At 40.2% G+C, this 20,253-nt stretch overlaps 1 protein-coding gene across 4 annotated transcripts in view; it reads right to left on the reverse strand.

The window, feature by feature from the left end:
• stx12 (syntaxin 12) overlaps positions 1-15,135 on the reverse strand; it is a 29,745-nt gene extending 14,610 nt beyond the window's left edge. The window contains exons 1-3 of one of the 4 annotated variants that reach the window (XM_038724856.1): positions 14,995-15,135; positions 12,300-12,434; positions 2,950-3,019 (exon numbers count right to left, since the gene is read on the reverse strand). In XM_038724856.1, coding sequence (XP_038580784.1) covers positions 2,950-3,019; positions 12,300-12,399 — 170 coding nt within the window. In that variant the 5' untranslated portion in view covers positions 12,400-12,434; positions 14,995-15,135. Of the gene's footprint in view, positions 1-2,949; positions 3,020-12,299; positions 12,435-14,450; positions 14,858-14,963 lie in introns of those variants that run through there. The other 3 variants (XM_038724854.1, XM_038724855.1, XM_038724857.1) reach the window with 3 other exon arrangements.
• Positions 15,136-20,253: the final 5,118 nt, after the last annotated feature.

Consider the following 20,253-nt stretch of genomic DNA (forward strand, 5'->3'; position numbering starts at 1 on the left):
ATTTCATTGGCATTAAAGGAACCGCTCTAAGCTGGTTTAAGTCCTATTTATCAGATCGATTTCAGTTTGTACATGTTAACGATGAGTCCTCCCATACATGCCAAAGTTAGTCATGGAGTTCCTCAAGGATCTGTCCTCGGACCAATCCTCTTCACTTTATATATGCTTCCCTTAGGCAATATTATCAGGAAACATTCCATAAGCTTTCATTGTTATGCTTACAATTCATTTGATGCAAACCTATTCAAGATACAGTGTTTCACATATGTTTATTTATTTGCGATGGCCCGCCACAATATTAACGCTGACTGCCACATATTGATTTTTGTTTCTTTTTCAATAGGCCTATTTAATGCACTGCCTGTAGAGCTGCCATTTTTGCGCAGCACATCCTCTCGCTCGTCCCTCCATCTCTCTCTCACTCTCCTTCATGAACACAGCTGCACAAATCAGTCCAACACAACGCTGTCAATGCCGGACTTTAAAAAGGTTATTAGCAAGCATGTAAGGAAGTCTAGCTAATAAGGAGAGCTAAGTTAATGTTAGAATACAGCTGGAATTTTGAGGCCAACACGCTGTATAGCTGGTAGTCAATATTGACTGCACGCACGGGCTAATGTTAGTGTATTCATTATAATTTCAGATAGTAATATAGGCTAATAAACTGGTTCCTAAACTTTATTAGCTCAAGAGAAAGAACTCCGTGGAGGTTGGGTACATTGAACATGAGTGGGCAATGTTCAAAGCCTCTATTGCTGAAGTCTCAGCGGGAAGCTGTGGTCTCAAGGTGCCTCAAGGGGCGGTAACCCTCGAACACCGTGGTGGACACTGGTGGTCAGTGAAGCCGTCCGACTGAAGGAGGCCTTCCGGGATTTGTTCTCTTGGATGACTCTGGAGGCGGTTGCAAGGCACCGACAGGCCCGAAGGGCTTCTGGAGAACTGTCCACCACCTTAGGAGTGGGAAGCGGGGAACCGTCCAAGCTGTGTTACAGTAAGGATGGGACCCTGTAGACCTCAACTGGGGAGGTAATTGGGCGGTGGAAGGAACACTTTGAGGAACTCCTAAATCCAACTGGCACGCCCTCTCTAGTAGAGGCAGAGCTGGAGGCTGATGGGGGTTTCTCGTCAATTTCCCTGGAGAAAGTCACTGAGGAAGCCGCAGGGATTGATTAGATCTGCCCAGAAATGCTAAAAGCTTTGGGTGTGGAGGGGCTGTCTTGGATGACACGTCTCTAACATTGCGTGGAAGTCGGGTACAGTGCCCAAGGAGTAGCAGACTGGGGTGGTGGTTCCCATGTTCAAAAAGGGGGATCAGAGAGTGTGTGCCAATTACAGGGATATCGCACTTCTCAGCCTCCCCGGTAAAGTCTACTCCAAGGTACTGGAACGGAGGGTTTGGCCGATAGTCGAACCACGGATCGAAGAGGAACTAATGCGGTTTTCGTCCTGGTCCGAGTACTCGGCACTAGGTCCGACTCTTTCCAGGTGAGGGTTGGCCTTCACCAGGGCTGCGCTTTGTCACCAATCCTGTTTGTGATATTCATGGACAGGATATCGAGGCGTAGACGTGGCGAGGAGGGGTTGCAGTTCGGTGGGCTTGGGATCTCATCACTGCTTTTTGCGGATGATGTGGTCCTGATGGCATCATCAGCAGAGTGTGAAGCGGTTGGGATGAGGATTAGCGCAGTAATCAGTAGGAAACCGGTGGAGTGGCAACTCCAGGTAGGGAATGAGTCCTTACCCCAAGTGAAGGAGTTTAAGAACCTCGGGGTCTTGTTCATGAGTGAGGGGAGATTGGCTGGAGAATCGGAGCAGTGGGGGCGGTATTGCACTCGCTTTACTGCACCGTTGTGATGAAAAAGAGCTGAGCCGTAATCTCTCTACCGGTCAATTTTCGTTCCTATTGTCATGAAGGCTGGGTCATCACCGAAAGAACGAGATCGCGGGTACAAGCGGCCGAAATGGGTTTCCTCAAGCGGGTGGCTGGTGTCTCCCTTAGAGATAGGGTGAGAAGCTTGGCCATCCGCGAGTAGCTCAGAGTCGAGCCGCTGCTCCTTTGCGTCGAAAGGAGCCAGTTGAGATTGGGCATCTGGTAAGGATGCCTCCTGGACGCCTCCCTAGGGAGGGTGCCAGGGGTAGTTCGGGGTTCAGTATCTTGCCCAAGGACACTTGCACGGTAGTAATCTTTATTCTTTACCATTGACGACAACGTTGCCCTGCACGATTGCTCTAAAAGTTGCTCTATGTATCATCAGCTTAAGTCAATGTAGAATTGTTTGCGGTTAAAAGCTTTTTGCTGGTGGCACAAAGTTTACAACGGACGACAAAGTTCTTTGCATCTTAGATTGTGACACAATAATGGCAACAACGTTACTCACAGCTGTCGAAAATACCTCTCCTCCCCGTTCTCCTGTCTTACTTTTTGGCTAATAGCTGATAAGGTCTGGTGGCGCTGAGCTGCAGCGCGGTCGCGCATTCAAGTCAGGAATGGTGCGTTCGAGTAGGGCAGCCTTAATGTGATTAGTAACTGTAATAACATTACTGTTTTGGAAATAGCAATCCGTCACACTACACACTTTACCGGGAAGATTCATATTACAGTATTACTGCCCAACACGTTACGTACCACTGATGCGCGAGAGTGACTGTGTTACACACTGCGCAGGTGTGGAATGGGCAGCTGAACGCAAAGAACATTCTTGTTGATACTTGGAAAGGAAGAAAACTTTACACACGTCAGCCTGTAGATGTTCTCAAATCATTTCCATTTCACTTGGCCAGCTCCTATACATCACATCCTTGAATCATAGAGGCACATGTCATTTGGGACAGTTAAACAGAGATATTGGAGTGCAACAGATCATGGTGACCAAAAAGCCAAAAGAGTGTGTGTGTTTAGAAGAGAGAACAAATAATATGGGAGTTTCTGGAGAAAAGGTTAAAACATACAGACGATCCTGGAGTTCACTGGTGTCCTGTCTGGTCCCCAGCTGGTTCACCATGCTCTTGATCTGAGCAGCTGTCATGAGAACAAGACAAAGTCATAAGTCTCAATCTTGTAATGGAAAAAACTTATAAAAACACATAAAAATATGGCTAAAAATATCTTATTTAAACCTTAGCGATACGACTTCACAAAAGGATTGATCTTATTAGAATAAAAATGAATAGATAATTATGCTTTTGATAAGTCTCATTAGATCAGACTAGTAAAAACATTATATTGAACTTTTCAGAAAACTCTAATTAGTGCATTACAGCTTGTGGAATGTGGACTTTTTTTGAACAAGGTATGGATACACAACCCACGCCACATTTTATGTAAACACTATCCACAACTTGGAGGAGTAACTAGAATAAATAAATATATCAGTTTAATATTCTAACATTAAATATAATGTGGCAATGGCGCAGAGGATAAGACACATGCCTTTGGTGTGAGAGCCGCGGGTTCAACTCCCTCTGTGACACATTGATCCTGAGCGAGACACTTAACCCCTAGTTGCTCCAGAGGACGTGCGACCTCAGACATATCTAGCAATTGTAAGTCGCTTTGAATAAAAGCGTCAGCCAAATGTAATGTAATAAAAAGTAATATTAATTACATTGATGAATCAACCCAGCCCCATCTCAAATGCAGCACTGAACCCAGCAAGACTTGTCTAAGCAGGCTGACTGAATATTACACACACACACACACACACACACACACACACACACACACACACAGCATTACAGGCTAGACAATGGCATACATGCTACAATCACAGCAGCTCAGGTTTTAGTTGTTTTTTACTCAAATATCATCATATACTGTGTATCCCAGCGAAAGGTAGGCATGAAGGTATGAAAAAAAAATAATAAAAAAAAGACAAAAAGATACCGCCCAAGTAGAGGGCTGCATTGGGATTGGGACCCCATCACAAATCGTGCGGGAGCGGGCCGTTTTTTACTCTGCTGCGGGTGGGAGTGGGCAGTTAAAAAAAGTTGTTGGGGAGTGAGGTTTACTCACTGCACAGCCATGCTGGTTTCTGTCACAAGGGCTTATACAATACAAGACCAAAGCAAGCTACTGACAAAAATGAATGCAATAATTTATGTTTGTTATTTTGACGTTTTAACATAGCCCAAATATTTGTGTCCTGATTTTCACTCTGCATGTCACAATGTTTGTGGGTGCGGGCGGTAATGGTCAAAAAATGAGCGGGATCGGCATCAAGAAAACAGTCCCGCGCAGGGCTAGGCCTGTCACAATAACTACTTCCGTTGAATCAGGGGTCGGCAACCCACGGCTCTTTCATCCTTATACTGCGGCTCCGAGTGGCTTGGGAAAATAAATTACAAAGAAAAAAAAAAAATCTAAGTATTTAATTGAAGTGTATTTTATTTGTGTTAGTTCTTTTTTCGCCTTTGGAGTCCTGTCCATCTTCGGATCCACATATGTACAGTGGGTACGGAAAGTATTCAGACCCCTTTAAATTTTTCACTCTTTGTTTCATTGCAGCCATTTTCCAAAAATCTAAAAAGTTCATTTTATTTCTCAGTAATGTACACTCAGCACCCCATCTTGACAGAAAAAAACAGAAATGTAGAAATTTTTGCAAATTTATTAAAAAAGAAAAACTGAAATATCACATGGTCATAAGTATTCAGACCCTTTGCTCAGTATTTAGTAGAAGCACCCTTTTGATCTAATACAGCCATGAGTTGTTTTGGGAAAGATGCAACAAGTTTTTCACATCTGGATTTGGGTATCCTCTGCCATTCCTCCTTGCAGATCCTCTCCAGTTCTGTCAGGTTGGATGGTAAACGTTGGTGGACAGCCATTTTCAGGTCTCTCCAGAGATGCTGGGCCATTCAAGAACAGCCACGGAGTTGTTGTGAAGCCACTCCTTCGTTATTTTAGCGGTGTGCTTAGGGTCATTGTCTTGTTGGAAGGTAAACCTTCCAAGGCCAAAAAGTTCTATCTTGGTCTCATCAGACCAGAGGATCTTATTTATCACCATCTTGGAGTCCTTCAGGTGTTTTTTAGCAAACTCCGTGCGGGCTTTCATGTGTCTTGCACTGAGGAGAGGCTTCCGTCGGGGCCACTCTGCCATAAAGCCCCAACTGGTGGATTGCTGCAGTGATGGTTGACTTACTACAACTTTCTCCCATCTCCCGACTGCATCTCTGGAGCTCAGCCACAGTGACCTTTGGGTTCTTCTTTACCTCTCTCACCAAGGCTCTTCTCCCCCGATAGCTCAGTTTGGCCGGACGGCCAGCTCTAGGAAGGGTTCTGGTCGTCCCAAACGTCTTCCATTTGAGGATTATGGAGGCCACTGTGCTCTTAGGAACCTTAAGTGCAGCAGAATTTTTTTTAACCTTGGCCAGATCTGTGCCTTGCCACAATTCTGTCTCTGAGCTCTTCAGGCAGTTCCTTTGACCTCATGATTCTCATTTGCTCTGACATGCACTGTGAGCTGTAAGGTCTTATATAGACAGGTGTGTGGCTTTCCCAATCAAGTCCAATCAGTATAATCAAACACAGCTGGACTCAAATGAAGGTGTAGAACCATCTCAAGGATGATCAGAAGAAATAGACAGCACCTGAGTTAAATAGGAGTGTCACGGCAAAGGGTCTGAATACTTATGACCATGTGATATTTCAGTTTTTCTTTTTTAATAAATTTGCAAAAATTTCTACATTTCTGTTTTTTTCTGTCAAGATGGGGTGCTGAGTGTACATTACTGAGAAATAAAATGAACTTTTTAGATTTTTGGAAAATGGCTGCAATGAAACAAAGAGTGAAAAATTTAAAGGGGTCTGAATACTTTCCGTACCCACTGTATGTGAGCAGCTATTCTCTACCATGAACTACATTAAAAACAAACACCGCTCACGCCTCACAGATGACAGCTTACAGTCCTGCGTAAAGATGAAAGTGACTTCGTACAGCCCCGATTTGCAGACGCTGTGCGCAGAGGTTCAGGAGCAGAAGTCCCATTAACCAGGTAAAATAAATATTTATGCAGATATTTTGCAAATATTTATTTTTTTATTGTTTAGTGACACAGTGCTTTTTTTCTCAATTTATTTTTTAAATTCAGGTCAAGGCTCCGCTACATGCTCTGAAAGCCCAAAGGCGATACTATAAGGATGACGGCTCACGGCGTTTTTTGCTTTTGTTTGCTACATGGATATTTTAAGTTCAGCTTTTTAATTTATTTGACAGAGACATTCAGACATTGTTATTATTTTTTCAAGAATTCAAAATGTTCAAAGCACTAATAAGTGTGTGGCTGGGGTGAACCCCTAAGCATGAAAGGGAAGTTGTTGTTTTTTGTTTTTTTTTAAATAAATGCAGGTTTTTTTCATTTTAGATGTCAAAAAGTATTTGCGGCTCCCAGTGTTTTCTTTTCCGTGGAAACCGAGTTCAAATGGCTCTTTCGGTGTTAAAGGTTGCGTTGAATGATATCTTTTCCCATATTGTCATCATTTTTAGACCATTTTATGACACTGATACAACAATAATAGCATAATAATGGAAGTAGAACAGTTGTGACTTAGCTTAGCAACTTTTGCATCTGTATAAAGCTGATGATACACGGAGGAACTTTTAGAGCAATCGTGCTGGTAATGAGTAAAGATTATTACCGTAATCCCCCTCCCTCACCACCCGCCCTGCACCGCTGCTATCCGTTCAAAACATCGGACTTGCCTCCAGCAAGATTGCCTAGCAACATTGCTCAAAAAGTTGCCCTGTGTATCATCAGCTTAAGACTTTTGCCAGACTTGTTTTTCCATTACCAGTACCAGCTCTACTTGCCTCTACTCGCCTCTATTTGGCCCTGCTCCGTTTTCCATTGCAGATAGTACCCCTCAATGTAGCTGGTCGTCATAGCGACGCCACACACAACTGCCAAGATGTAATTTTCAATGCGAGACACACACCAGCAACCCACACACAGCCGTCTCTTGATTTAAGTTAAAATGTTTCAACATTCCTCAGAATGTAAAGACAGATAAGCGGTATGAAAACCTTATAGCTGTGTTTTCTTCTGCTGTTGTTGCTGCAGCAGTGAAAGTGGGACCTGAGGGTTCTGTGAGCGGGCGGCTGGCCGGCCTCGGAAGCCCCTCCTGTGGATTGCCGCAGGCTTCCCACGCCGCCACTTGCAGAGCTCCTCAACTTTCAAGCACATTTTTGTTCCGCCATCACTTTTTGTAAAACTGTCAATATTCGAAATGTACACAGTTGATTTCTCACCTCAAAACTTCTCAGAAGTGGATTTAGTGATGAAATAACGTATGAAAATTGTAAAATATAAAACTTTGTGTTGCTGGCCTCTGTCAGGCGTGCGCAATGATGATGCAGTGAATAGTGACAATTCTCTCGTCACGTCACATTTCAGTATCTCCTCAGCTCGCTTGAGGTACAGGTACAACTTTTTCACAATGGAAACCCCCCCCCCAAAAAAACGCGAGTCAAGGCGAGCTGGTACCGTGCAGTGGAAAAGGGGCTTTTTACTCGCTCTGAGCGATGGCAGTACCAGCCGAGCAGCAGAGGTAGTTGAGCAGAGCGCTAGAGCTGGGGCATAAGGTCTGACTAACGGCTGAAGGTAGGTGGGGGCAGTTCTACTGACAGTCTTGTAGGCCAGTACCATTGTCTTAAATACAGTCCCATCCAAAAGTATTGGAACGGTAAGGCAAATTCCTTTGTTTTTGTTGTTCACTGAAGACATTTGGGTTTAAGATCAAAAGATGAGTATGAGACAAGAGTTCAGAATTTCAGCTCTCATTTCGTGGTATTCACATCTAGATGTGATTACTGGGTAAGAAGGTGAGGACTCTGTCCCCTTAACCAATTTCTAATTCTTCCTCTGGAGCCTTGCTTTTTCAGTTTTTTCCTTCTTCCCCCTCCTTCAAAGGGCAACTGTTGAAGATGGTCACAACGCCCAAGCTGTTTACATTATTACTTAAGAGAGAAAAAACTCCCATGAGCAGGGATGAAACGATTACCGGTTTAACGGTAAACCATGGTAAAATTCCCGACGGTTATAATTACCGTACACATTTTAATTACCATGATAACGGAGTACAGTTTCTATTATTATCTCATGGCAAACACCGTCTCCCACTGTCTCCCACTGTCTCCCAGACTCAGGCGCGCATGCGCAGAATGCAACGTGGGTTTGTTTGGGTCAATGACAACATGGTGGATTTTTCAGTCACTCTGAAGTCTGGTCGTCTTTTAGTTTTTATGAGAGTGGTGAGGGAAACTTGATTGAAGAAAATAACCTTAAAAGTGAATGCAGGGTGAGTTAACTTTTAGCTTTGGTTTGTCTCTCAGACTTGCTAACAGCGTGTAAACTGAAGCCCTCAGTGCTGCCGCTGTTGTAAAAATGCTACACGTTGTTCTGCTGCTGTGTGCATCATGTCTCGGCAGAGTCTATTCGTCCACTGCACATGATAACACGTTAAGCTGTTTAGTCAACCAACCAGCATATCTAGAAATGCTACAGACTGCTCTGTATTTATGTCAGTTTTTGGGCTCATTGCAGTAACTATCACTGTCTTCTAAAGACTTATTTGTTTTCATGTAATTGTCCACGGGATCATTGTATTACCTATATAATATCTTGATAATGCACACTTAGATGATTTTCATTTGTTTACAAAAGCTATTTGCTGTTATTTTTTATGCAAACAAAATGGCAATTGTATTTGTAGTTTTCAATATTAAAACTTGTTGAAATGGTTTCAGTGTGTGTATCAAGACATTTTAATATTTTCTGGCACATTTTTACAATACCGTGATAATACTGATAACAGTGATAATTTTGGTCACTATAATCGTGATATGAAATTTTCATACCGTTTCATCCCTACCCAGGAGTAGGTAATAATGGGTGCAATCCAAACTTCGTTATTGTCCGGGTTGACGGCACTCCAGGTATTACTGATCAAACTGCCAGGATGGCACAGACAGTGTAGAAAATCATGGCGATTAAGTGCAAAACGCTTAAAAACTAGGGCTGGCCCGAATGTCCTTTTTTGAGCTTTGAAGCTTTGATAGTAATTAACAGTGATTAATTGAAGCTTCGCCCCTGCGTGGGGGATGGGATACAGCGGTTGTGTGGTTAAACGTCTGTTGATAAGCTGGCTGGCTATATATTTGATAGGAGCAGAGCAGCAAAAGAAGTATAAATGCCCAAGAGGTTCTGGCAATGACATGAGTGAGGGAGAACCAGATGGGGGAAAGATAAAAACGGTTCGTAAGTCACAGTCTGTGTGTCTGTGTGAGCTAGTTAATATTACCAACACTTTGTTTTTAATTGTGTTATGTCTAGGCTAGTAGACCCTAGTACAGGCCTAAGAGAATGGGTTAGATAAAAAAGAAATATTTACTGGGGGGTTGAAGGGACGGGAGATTGAGGGGAAAAAGCGGAAGATTAGCTGTGTACGAACCGGGTTGGTGGCTGCTGTGCAGTGCAGGTTGGAACCGTGCAGAGTAAGAGACTGAACTGAGCAGGTCCAGAGCAGAATACAGGAATATAGCCTATTAGACGGACGAGTGTCCAAGGAGAGCAGATGGGATCAGTATGGTGACTAAAACACCACCTTATGCAAAAATCACTTAACTTTCATTATGTCCCACTACATGTTCTTCTTCAATCGGCCTAATATAATGATTTAAATGCGTACATTATGTTATTAGTTTGTTGTAGTCTATAGTTTAGGTTACTGATTCATTCTAAAATGTAGGCTATTTGAATTTTCAAGATCTGTAATGTAATTAAGCAATTGTAATATGAATAAACCCCATAACTGCCACACTGCCGTTCTAACAATTCAGTTTAAAGTGCTACCACACAGCTGAGGGCTTCATTTTGTGTTCCCTTGGACGTAAACTGGAGCATTACGTTCACTGCTGTGAGGGATGTCAGGTATGCAAAAAATTCAAATCTCAAACTTAATTAAAGCTGCAAACCGCGTTGGGCGGGCCCTTGCACGTGTAGCACGTCAGGGCGTGAGGCGGCCACATTCATATTCTGGAGCTCTACCGATGCAGTGGATTTGCTACACACTTCGGACGCTGCACAAAGGTGTTATATGTCACTTCCTGTGTCCCCTTTGTGGCGCTACATAGTACTTGGCACTATGAATATAAATTAATATTGGTGTGTAGATGTGTTCGGGGCGGGACAGTTATCAAATACGTAAATTTTTATGCAGATGTGAGCATGTACACTAAAGTTACAACAACTTCCTGTGTCACGACTTGATCTTTGACGCTATGAACACGCCCATTGACGAATACTCACAGATAGCACAACTTTTCATCGTCAATGTCTTTAGAAGAAATTTCAAGTCGTTCGGACTAAATGCCTAGGAGGAGTTCGTTAAAGTACGGCGTGTGTAAATCATCCAAAAATGGCCGTAAAATTCAAAATGGCCGACTTCCTGTTGAGTTTAGGCTATGGGTTCTTGAGGCTTTTTTGTGCAACTGTCCCCAGAAAATTTCGTGCATGTAGGTTGAACGTGGACGAGGGGCTAATTTTTTCCAATTTTCTAGGCGGCGCTAGCGAGTCATTTTGCCACGCCCATGCGCGAAACCCATAATACACAAAATCTTTTGCCACTGCAAAATTTGGTGAGTTTGAGTAGGTTTAGGTCCCCAAAATTGAGTTTACTTTGCAGAAAAACACCCCCAAAAAAAACCATAAATAAATCTCTTCAGTTTCAATAGGGACCTCGCATGGTTCGTGCACGGGCCCTAATAATAACAATAATAATAACAACAACAACAACAACAACTGTGACCTTCACTGTAGGGATCGACCAATATGTTTTTCTGGGCCGATCCCGATCCAGATTATTAGTAACCAATTAGACCAATGACTGAAAATTTTGAATATCACACCAACACAAAACTTTGTTAAAAATAACAAAATTAAAGTTAATCTTTATAAATAGTAAATTAAATGAATTAGAGATCCATCCCAGAGATAATCAAACTTTGTCTTTACCTGCTGCCATTCATTTATTTGATTGATACTATTTATTGGTTCTGTTCTTTATCTATACTCTTATTGGTTTTTCATTACCAAATAATTGCCTTTTAAAAAATATATTTTTAAAAGTATACATTCAGGACAGTAATCAAATTTAATATTTTTTTATAACTAACTGTTTTCAGAGCGGCAACAAAACTAAAGTTTACAGCAGCAAAGTCACTTATAAAATCAGTATCTCACTGGAAACAAATGGAACATGAAAAATAAATTATATTCCTGACATTAAAATACTGAGTGAAGTTTAGAATAAAGAGCACCGACATCAGTTAATCAGTCCTTTATCTTGTCCTCCTCCCTCTGCTGCTGCTGGTAGACAGGAGCTGGTCTGTCTCAACAAGCAGCTATTTGCAAGGATTTGCTAAATTTTAAAAGGTACATAGCATCTAAGCTAAACAGGCTACAGAAAGAGATTTCGTTTTAGCTTGTTTATAACAAACTAGCTATTAGCTGAGCTAGCACGTGTGCTTGCGTAAAACCAAAACAGAGCTGCGACAAAGCACATTAAAATATCGCTTCATACACTTTCCTGCTTATTGTACTGATCCAGTAACAACCTTTTACTAGTACTACTACTGCTGGTTTTGCTGCACTTACAGTAACGAGTGTAGTTATGGTCAAGTTTTGTAATCTACACTGCTCACTTAGCTCTGTGTGTGTTAGCGGAGCTTTGCTGACAGGAGGGGAGGGGCTGCAGCGTCATGGCTGCTTCAACACTGTACTGAGTGTTGATAGGCTTTTACTCTCGACTTGTAACCAATCAGCAAGTACTGTGGGCAGGACATTGCTCGAGCCCACAGAGTGGCGACTACAGATAGAGAGAGGTGGCTGCATAGGAGCCAGAGTAGCACATTTTTAAATTCATTAATTATATCGGCTATCTGATTTTAAAATCCCGAAGCAGATTATTTGAAAAATGCTTAATAATCGACCACAATAATCAGCCAGGTCGATTATTGGTCGACCTACTACACTGCACTGACAACTTGCTCACTCCCTTTCATTGTCACTTTCTGCCACTTGCTCTCCCACACTCACTATGCGCACACACATTATAAATGTGTGTGCCTTTAAAAGACATGTATTTCTATAGCCCTCTGTAATAACCACTTCATGAACTTTTTTAATAATACAATTCTAATTATTAGAGACAAAACTCCTTATGAAGGAAGGAAGGACAAGTGAGCATAGAAATCATTAAAATAAAATCTGCTGATATAGCAGAGAAGAATTGGAGCACTTACTGTTCTGTGTGATTTTCTGGATGTTGGAGCTGCATGTCTGTATGAGGGTGTTGAAGTCCCGGGGGACAGGGCGGTAGGTCTCTGCTTTGTCGTATGACATGTCTGCCAGAGCGTACCTTAGGCGTTGAGCTTTAGCTGCAGACAGAGAAAAAATATTTTCTATGATATGAATAGGCAAGACAATGACAATGGTAATGGTAATGTGGGCCCAATATTGATCATTTGTAAAATGATCAAAACAACTGATTTAAACTAGTGTAACAGATATCCTGATACAGGAAACTGTGGAGAAGTGGTTTTCAGTTACTTTACAAATGTACTTTTTACATTATGGCAGACTAGCTTACTCACTCCATGTCACATTGTCCGCCTACAGTTCCAGAATAATGAACATTTAATTGTTTTATTGACAGGAGAGATTAAGCGTATCTATCTTAGTCCGAATCACTGTTAGAACAACGCGCGACTTACTGTAGTAAAAGCATGTTAGACATTTTAGGTAATGCCTCAAGACTATCTTAAAGGCACTTTCAAATTAGTTAAAACTTTACTTCATTTAATCTTCAAATTCTTCTTTCAAAAAGAAAAACAGTTCTCACCTTTCCTCTAACTGGCCATTGTCAACATCTCTCACTGTTCTGCCAATGAAATTTGCAGCCTTTTTGTTTTATAGAATATGGGATTATTTTCTTATCTTTATTCAACAGCGTCATCTTTCAATTTCAGAGCATGACTTCTTGATTTCACGTATGTTTTCCCTCTAAACCTTGCTCTCAAAACAGCCCTACTTCTGCTCTTACACTATGTTGTAAGATATGTTGTTGCTTCCAGATTTCCTGCCTCCAGCTTCAGCCGTTCTCCTCACACTTGTGAAATATTTGCTGTCAGATTTCTGCTGTTCTCTGTTTTTTTTTATCAATAATCCTGTAAAAATCCCCCAACCAAAAGAATGCCAGGTGTAGTGTCGCCTTGTTGCAGGCACGTTCGCTTTACTCCTTAGAGCATCCCAGACAGGTGGTTCCTGTATAACTGGGGTCATCTGCCCCTTCCCTCCACTGCTTTATTAAATACTTCCCTTGCTTTCTTTACTATAATAGCTGCATACTGTATAAGAGTAGTTGTATAGTACAATGACCTCTGATCATAGCGCTGGAGTACAAAACAACATCACCTTTGTGAGTCAGTAATCGCCAAAGTCAAGTACCTTCTTCACTTCCTTCAAACTGAACTGATAAAGTCATATTCCCAGTATCTGAACGTGAAATCATAAATTCATGCGCTCAAACTGAAAGACAGAAAAATAATCCTTTTGGTTTTTGCTTGAATCTGCCTACAATTGTGATTTTGAACTATGCAAGTATGTTAACTTTTGTTTATAAATGGGTGGTCAATGTGTTTTTTGAACGAATATAAGGAAACACTGAGCTCTCAGATTTATCTTGTTCCCAGGGTATGGCACTGTTGAGTCTTGATTTGTAAATATTAACTGATAATTTGTTTTATGCCCTGACAACTCATGTAAATCACATTTTTAAATTATTCTTTAAAAAGATAGCCTACATGGTATCAAGTGTGTGATATAACCGCCATATTTTTGGGGGCAATGTAACATTACCACACTAAGGCCATTTGGTCAGAGTTTAGTAACGTAACATTACCCTATTTCAAATTTTATAAAAATAACTTCTGACATAGAGGGTTTGCCCGACCGGTGGACAATCATCTCCTAGTCTGCCTACCCAGTCAGTTAGCGTGACAGCAAGACAGCAGGATTTCTCTCTGGATTGCTTTCAATAGCAAATTTCCAAATCAAATGTACTGTTGCAGCTTGCTATGGAAAGCGATGGTGCTGACCCTTATATGACAGCTATTATACAGTACTTTGGAATCAAAGATTATGTTAAGGAAGGAAGGCTATAAAAAAAAATAGCACAGCTCAACATCACAATTGCAGGCAGACAGATTCAGGAAAAACAAAAGGGCTGCAATGCTACGACTAGAACATAAGAAACACATTGTGGCAAATGACTAAGCTAAGTTACCGTTACAAGCTGTAAAATAATAATAATAATAATAATAATAATAAAATAATAAGCAGCGAAATCTCCCTTTTTTTAGATTTTCACAAATAACGTTAGTAACTTAACTTACATGTTTCACAAATTTGAAAGTGGGCTTCAGCGTTGATGCCTTGAAAAAAAATGTCTTGCACGGTTTCACAACAGTAAAAGGTGTAATAAACGGTGGACCGTCACTCAGTAGTATAAGTTAAGTTTAGTTTCACTTATCGTTAACTGCCGAATCGGAAGCTAACTTCAGCGTCACACTGTTAGCTTGCTAATGGTGAATCATTCAAGCTTATCTAATTGCAAGACAAGTGTTATTGTTCGTTTGGCTTGTAATGTTAAATATTTAGTCAGTTCACATTAGCTCTATTGATCGCCCTCCGTTTATCTGCCCAAAGTTATCGAAGGCTGTAGAGAAGTACACTCAGCTATTAGCTTTCAAACGTTAGCTAACCGACGCTAAGTCAGCATTCAGTTGTTTGGGATAAACAGGCTATCTTGAGACAGCTAAGCGTTTTCTTCGCCAAGTTACGACTTAGAAACAACAACATATTTTCAACAAGAGTTAAGTGTTTAATATGAACAAACGATGTAATACTTGCGTATTTGGCTGTTTAAAATGAACACACTGGCGTAATATTCTTCGTCTGCCGTCAAGATTCTGCCCTTCCTGATCTTCTTCTTCTTCTTCTTCTTCTTCTTCTTCTTCTTCTATAATTTTGGCAGTGTATACGCTGTTAAGCGTATTACTGCCCTCCACAGGTCAGAGTTAGTTCTTTATTCTCACATAAAATCCTGTATCATGTAGAAACTATGGAAGCCCGTTTCTGCCACATGGATGAAAAAAAAAAGATCCAGTATCTCAAAATAATGAGAAACTTTCTCAAAATATTGACTTAGTATCTCAAAATAATGAGAAACATTCTCAAAATATTGACTTACTATCTCAAAATAATGAGAAACATTCTCAAAATATTGACTTAGTATCTTAAAATAATGAGTTAGTATCTCAAAAGTTTGACTTAGCATCTCAAAATAATGAGTTAGTATCTCAATATAATGAGTTAGTATCTCAATATAATGAGTTAGTATCTCAAAATATTGACTTATTATCTCAAAATAATGACTTAGTATCTCAATATAATGAGTTAGTATCTCAATATAATGAGTTAGTATCTCAATTTAATGAGTTAGTACCTCAAAATATTGAGAAAAATCAGAATTTGCATAGGGCCTCTGTGCTGCTTTCTCACATGCGCCAAAGCAACAGAAGCAAGTGGGTGAGACAAAGCTTAATAGACCCAAATGGATACCATAATTGAAAACTACTTTAGACGTGGATTTACAAATCGTGAAATTTTAGTGGTTTTGGAGGAATCCCATGATATTAAACTAAGCCTCCGGACCCTAGAGAGAAAGCTGCAAAAGAACCAGCTTTGGCGGAGAAAAAATAAGATAGATGAAGTTGAAGTGGCATCCTTTATTGACCAACAACTACAAACGTCCGGCAAACAGCATGGCTACAGATGGATGCACCAGAAATGGTGGCTGGATGGCCGGGATAATTACCGACAGAGAAACTGTGCATCAACTGATGCGACTGATGGTCGAGAATGGGGTAGATTTGCGTGCTCGCAACCGTTTGAGATGGCGTATGTATGTCAGTCGTGAGCCAAACTATGTATGGCATGTAGATGGGTATGACAAATTAAAGCCTTATGGCATATGTATCAGTGGTTGCATAGATGGCTTCTCAAGGAAAATGATATGGCTAGAAGCATACAAAACCAACAATGACCCTCGTATTATTGCAGGTTATTTTATAGATGCTGTGACCAAAAACAATGGATGTCCACAAAAAGTCAACAGAAGAGAGTGGGTGATCAGGTTAGATCATGGTACTGAGAATACCCATGTTGCAGTAATGCAGAAGTTTCTGCTCAACATTGAGGATGAGAATGGTACACAGTGTGTCGCTTTAGGTCCAAGTACTGGCAATCAAAGGATTGAACGTTGGTGGTGCACCTTGAGGACAGAATGCACCCAGTTTTGGATGAACCATTTTGACCAGCTGAGAGCAGATGGCCATTTTGTTGACAGCTTCATTGAAAAATCACTGATAAGGTTTTGCTTCCAAAAGACAATACAGGTACAGAATCCTAAATATCTATTGCTTGTCAACACAGAACTGTGAGAGATACGGCACACAAATTACTTTCTAACAAACGTTTTCACTCTTTTTCTGTCGGTGGTATAGGAGGAGCTTGATGCAGTTGTAACTGCCGGGAATGATCATCAAATAAGAACAACCCACAATCCTCGGTCTCCTCACGGTCGCCCTTCCATAATGTATGCAGTTCCCAACCTTTATGGGGCTCAGAATTTCTTGCAGCCAGCTGATAAAGTGAAGGTAGAAATATGTTGCGAGGACAGTTGTTTTAAGGACTATCCTTGTGATGAGGATGTGTTTCACTTATGTATGGAACTTATGGCTGAGCACAACCTGGCAATGTCTGATGATGTGTATGAAATTACTGACCTTTATTTAAGACTTCGTCAAATGATTATAGATGGGCTGGAGGAATAAAGTATGTGCTTTGAGAAAAAGCTAAATAGGCCTACCACAGTAGCCTATATTTTTTTGAAAAGTGCTCTCCAAGTAAAGATTATTATTATTATTATTATTATTATTATTATTATATAAATATGCCCTGAATTGTTTATTTCACAACATCTGAAATATAAGCATTTATTGTGGGTACAAAAGTGACACTTCTTTAAATTAAATGAAAATTAGAATTATAGGATCTTTTCGTAGCCCTCTGTCTATATAGCCTTATACAACCCAACAAAGTATCTTACTTTCAATTGCTTCAATTGTTTTTTGCCTTCCACATCTCCTGTATGTAGAGATGCATCTGTAATAGTGTGCACCATATACACAGTAACAGTACAGTACTGCATTGTTCAATATGTTGTCAATGAAAGAACATGACAACGCAGTATGTGGTAACGTTGTAATGGTAACAGGTACAGCAACAATATGGTAAAATGGTAATTTCTCATGCAAACAAAAAAAGGCATACAGTCATCAATTTCACTTGGAGGAATTGTGAGTTTTTTTGTAATGATTCTAAAACATATTCCTATGTTTCCCTTTTGCTCTTATGTGTAACAAATAAGATTATTTTGTACCTAACAACAAATGTATGCTACTGTATACGCTAATGAGAAAATTATGTTGCAGTAGGTTTTGTGTGTAAACTGATATGTCTGATGATTTTGCCTAGAAATACCAAGACAAAATGGTTGTTCTGAGTGACTTACCCTGAGAGTTGAACATTCAAAAACATATAACATAACATTGTATAAAAACAAATGTTACAACAGAACTTGTGTCAAGCATAAAGCAGGTTAGTTTACATTGGTCTGGTTTCAAACAGTTAATGCAAAGCGGATCGTTAACTCCTGAAAAATACACTATAATTCACTGCAGTAGCCAAGCAGCAAGTACTACCACAGTGGAGATGTGCACTTTTCATAACGTGTTGTGTACATTCTTCCAGAGCAAGATAACACTGTAGAAATTGTAGAATCACTCTTTCTTCTACTTATGAACATTATTAGATCTTTACACCTTGACTAAGCTTACTTTTGGCATGTATACTTCAAAAAATCTTACAATGGTCAGTCTGCCATTTACAGCGTGATTAGATCTTAACCTTGAGTGACATTAACTAATACCAGCAAATATGTTACTTTGATAGTATTAACTTTACATAACAATTGCTTAGCTCAAAAACAAACGCTAAACACATTGTTTTCATAGACCTTGATAGACAAGATTCTGTGCCAACAAAAGTTATTTAAATGTACATCGTTGCCCTCCTTGGTCTCAATAGGGTGATACTATTATGTCCTATGGTGTTATCCTTAACAAATCTAGGTATCAACTACACATACATTGCCATTACTGTGTAGAGCTATCTGTTTCAATCTTTTGCAAGGTTTGACATGAGGATGCTTTGTCACTGACATTATACAGGGAAATAAAACGATTAATATTGTGAAACTGAAATTGTGTGTGAAAAGCAATAAACACACACATACTCCCTGAACTAGATTAAATGATGTCCATTACCCACACATTAGACTCCAGCACCTTGCTCATCTCAGAACTGAAGTCAGGATAGCTGTCATAATGGACTGACAGCTCCAGCACACAGTCACATGTGTGGGCCACAGGTCTTCTCTGAAAACTTTGAGTCTGGGTAAAGGCAAAAATTATATTCTTCCCCAGGCAGAGATCTGATCCTGTACTGAACCTGAGGAACAAACACAGATGCTGCGAATCAGCATTCCTCAAGTATGTGGTGAGATACTTTTGAATGTCCTTCTGGTGGATGTTCATTGTTTTCAGAAAAGTCTCCTATAAAAACATTGCTACTCTCAAAAACATCATCACTCACACCCTCTGAAGAATATAGTGAAAATTCAAAATTGTCATCACTTGTAGTGTTCCCAAGAAATATCACATCAGGGCTGACTGTTTCAAATGTAGCAGGTGGCTGTGCTGTAGCAACACTGAGAGGAGAAGTGGAAGGCTGATTCTGAGAGGTTTCTTGTCTCTCCAAAGATGGAGCCAAACCTGCGCTGTGACTGTGTGGACTGTCTTTTTTTCTTTGTGTGGTTAAATAAAACCTAAGAAGAGCAAGTTTTGTGTCAGTGTACAATTGTCCAACTGTGATTACATCGTCAACTGTTACCTCTTGATAATCTTTGAGATCTAACTCAAAATCTGTTATGTGTCCCTGAATATTTCTCCCATCTGGAAAAAACAGGCTAATTGCTTCCTGTATCAAATCTTTTTTCTGATCATCCTTTGAGATGTTGATTTTTCGTGTCCCCCCTCCTCGTTTAGCTCTCACTTGCTTGAAAGCCTCTTTTTCACTATCATAATGCATCCATCCAATTTCTATTTTTCTCACTGTCTTCAGAGCATTTTTTTTTCTGAGTTGGTTGGGCATGCTCCTCTTGGTCTGGGCTGCTCGCTGCTTTATCACAAGGTTTTCTTTTGGCCAATTTTTTCTTCAGGCGCTCAAAAAGCTTCAATTTTCGAGTGTTGTTGTGGCTGTTTTCCTTCCGCCTACAAAATCCCAACACTGCTAGGCAATCACCATATGATGGTAAATAAGTCTTTCATCAGTTGTATGGTACTGGCATCAATCTGGAATGGAATTATTTAAAAAAGAGCAATCCTGGTTGGATAACCATATAATTGTTGATACCATACAATTATCTAGATTTAATGAAACAACAATAAAAAAGAAAGTGTATGTTTTGAAGAAAAGACTGAAAATGTCTCCATGAAAAGTACATTTTTTTGACTAAAATATTTTGCTTTTGCACTTAAGTACCTTTTCATGCTCCAGTGTCTTTATTGTCTACTCAGAAACATTTCTCTATCTCAAAAAGTCACTAAGATCATCCATCCTGTGAGCATGTGTTACAAGAAAAGTTATTGTAGGCTATCATTAATCATATATACACAACAAGATGCTACTGGTGAGCTATGATTTTGCAAGAAAGTAGGCATTGTAACTTTGCATTTCAACTGTCCTAATACTCCGGTAGGTCCAAATTTGAAATGCTCTAGTTCTTTTATTTCAAATATGTGACACCACGTGAGAAATTTGAAATGCACTGACACATATATGTTATGTACTGTATGTGTAGGCTGTATAGAATCCAAGTTACTAATTATTGTTTTGATTTCTGAGGCACTTGCGGTAACCGTTACACAAATCACAAATCTTGCCCCAGTTTTAGCCTTCGGCTTCTTGAATGGACATTAGCATAACCAATGGCATAGGTTTCAGGACACACTG

This window comes from Micropterus salmoides, unplaced genomic scaffold (genome assembly GCF_014851395.1).
Source record: "Micropterus salmoides isolate LMB-PRFRI ecotype aquatic unplaced genomic scaffold, ASM1485139v1 Ms_hic_scaffold_17, whole genome shotgun sequence".
In the NCBI taxonomy this organism is placed as follows: domain Eukaryota; kingdom Metazoa; phylum Chordata; class Actinopteri; order Centrarchiformes; family Centrarchidae; genus Micropterus; species Micropterus salmoides.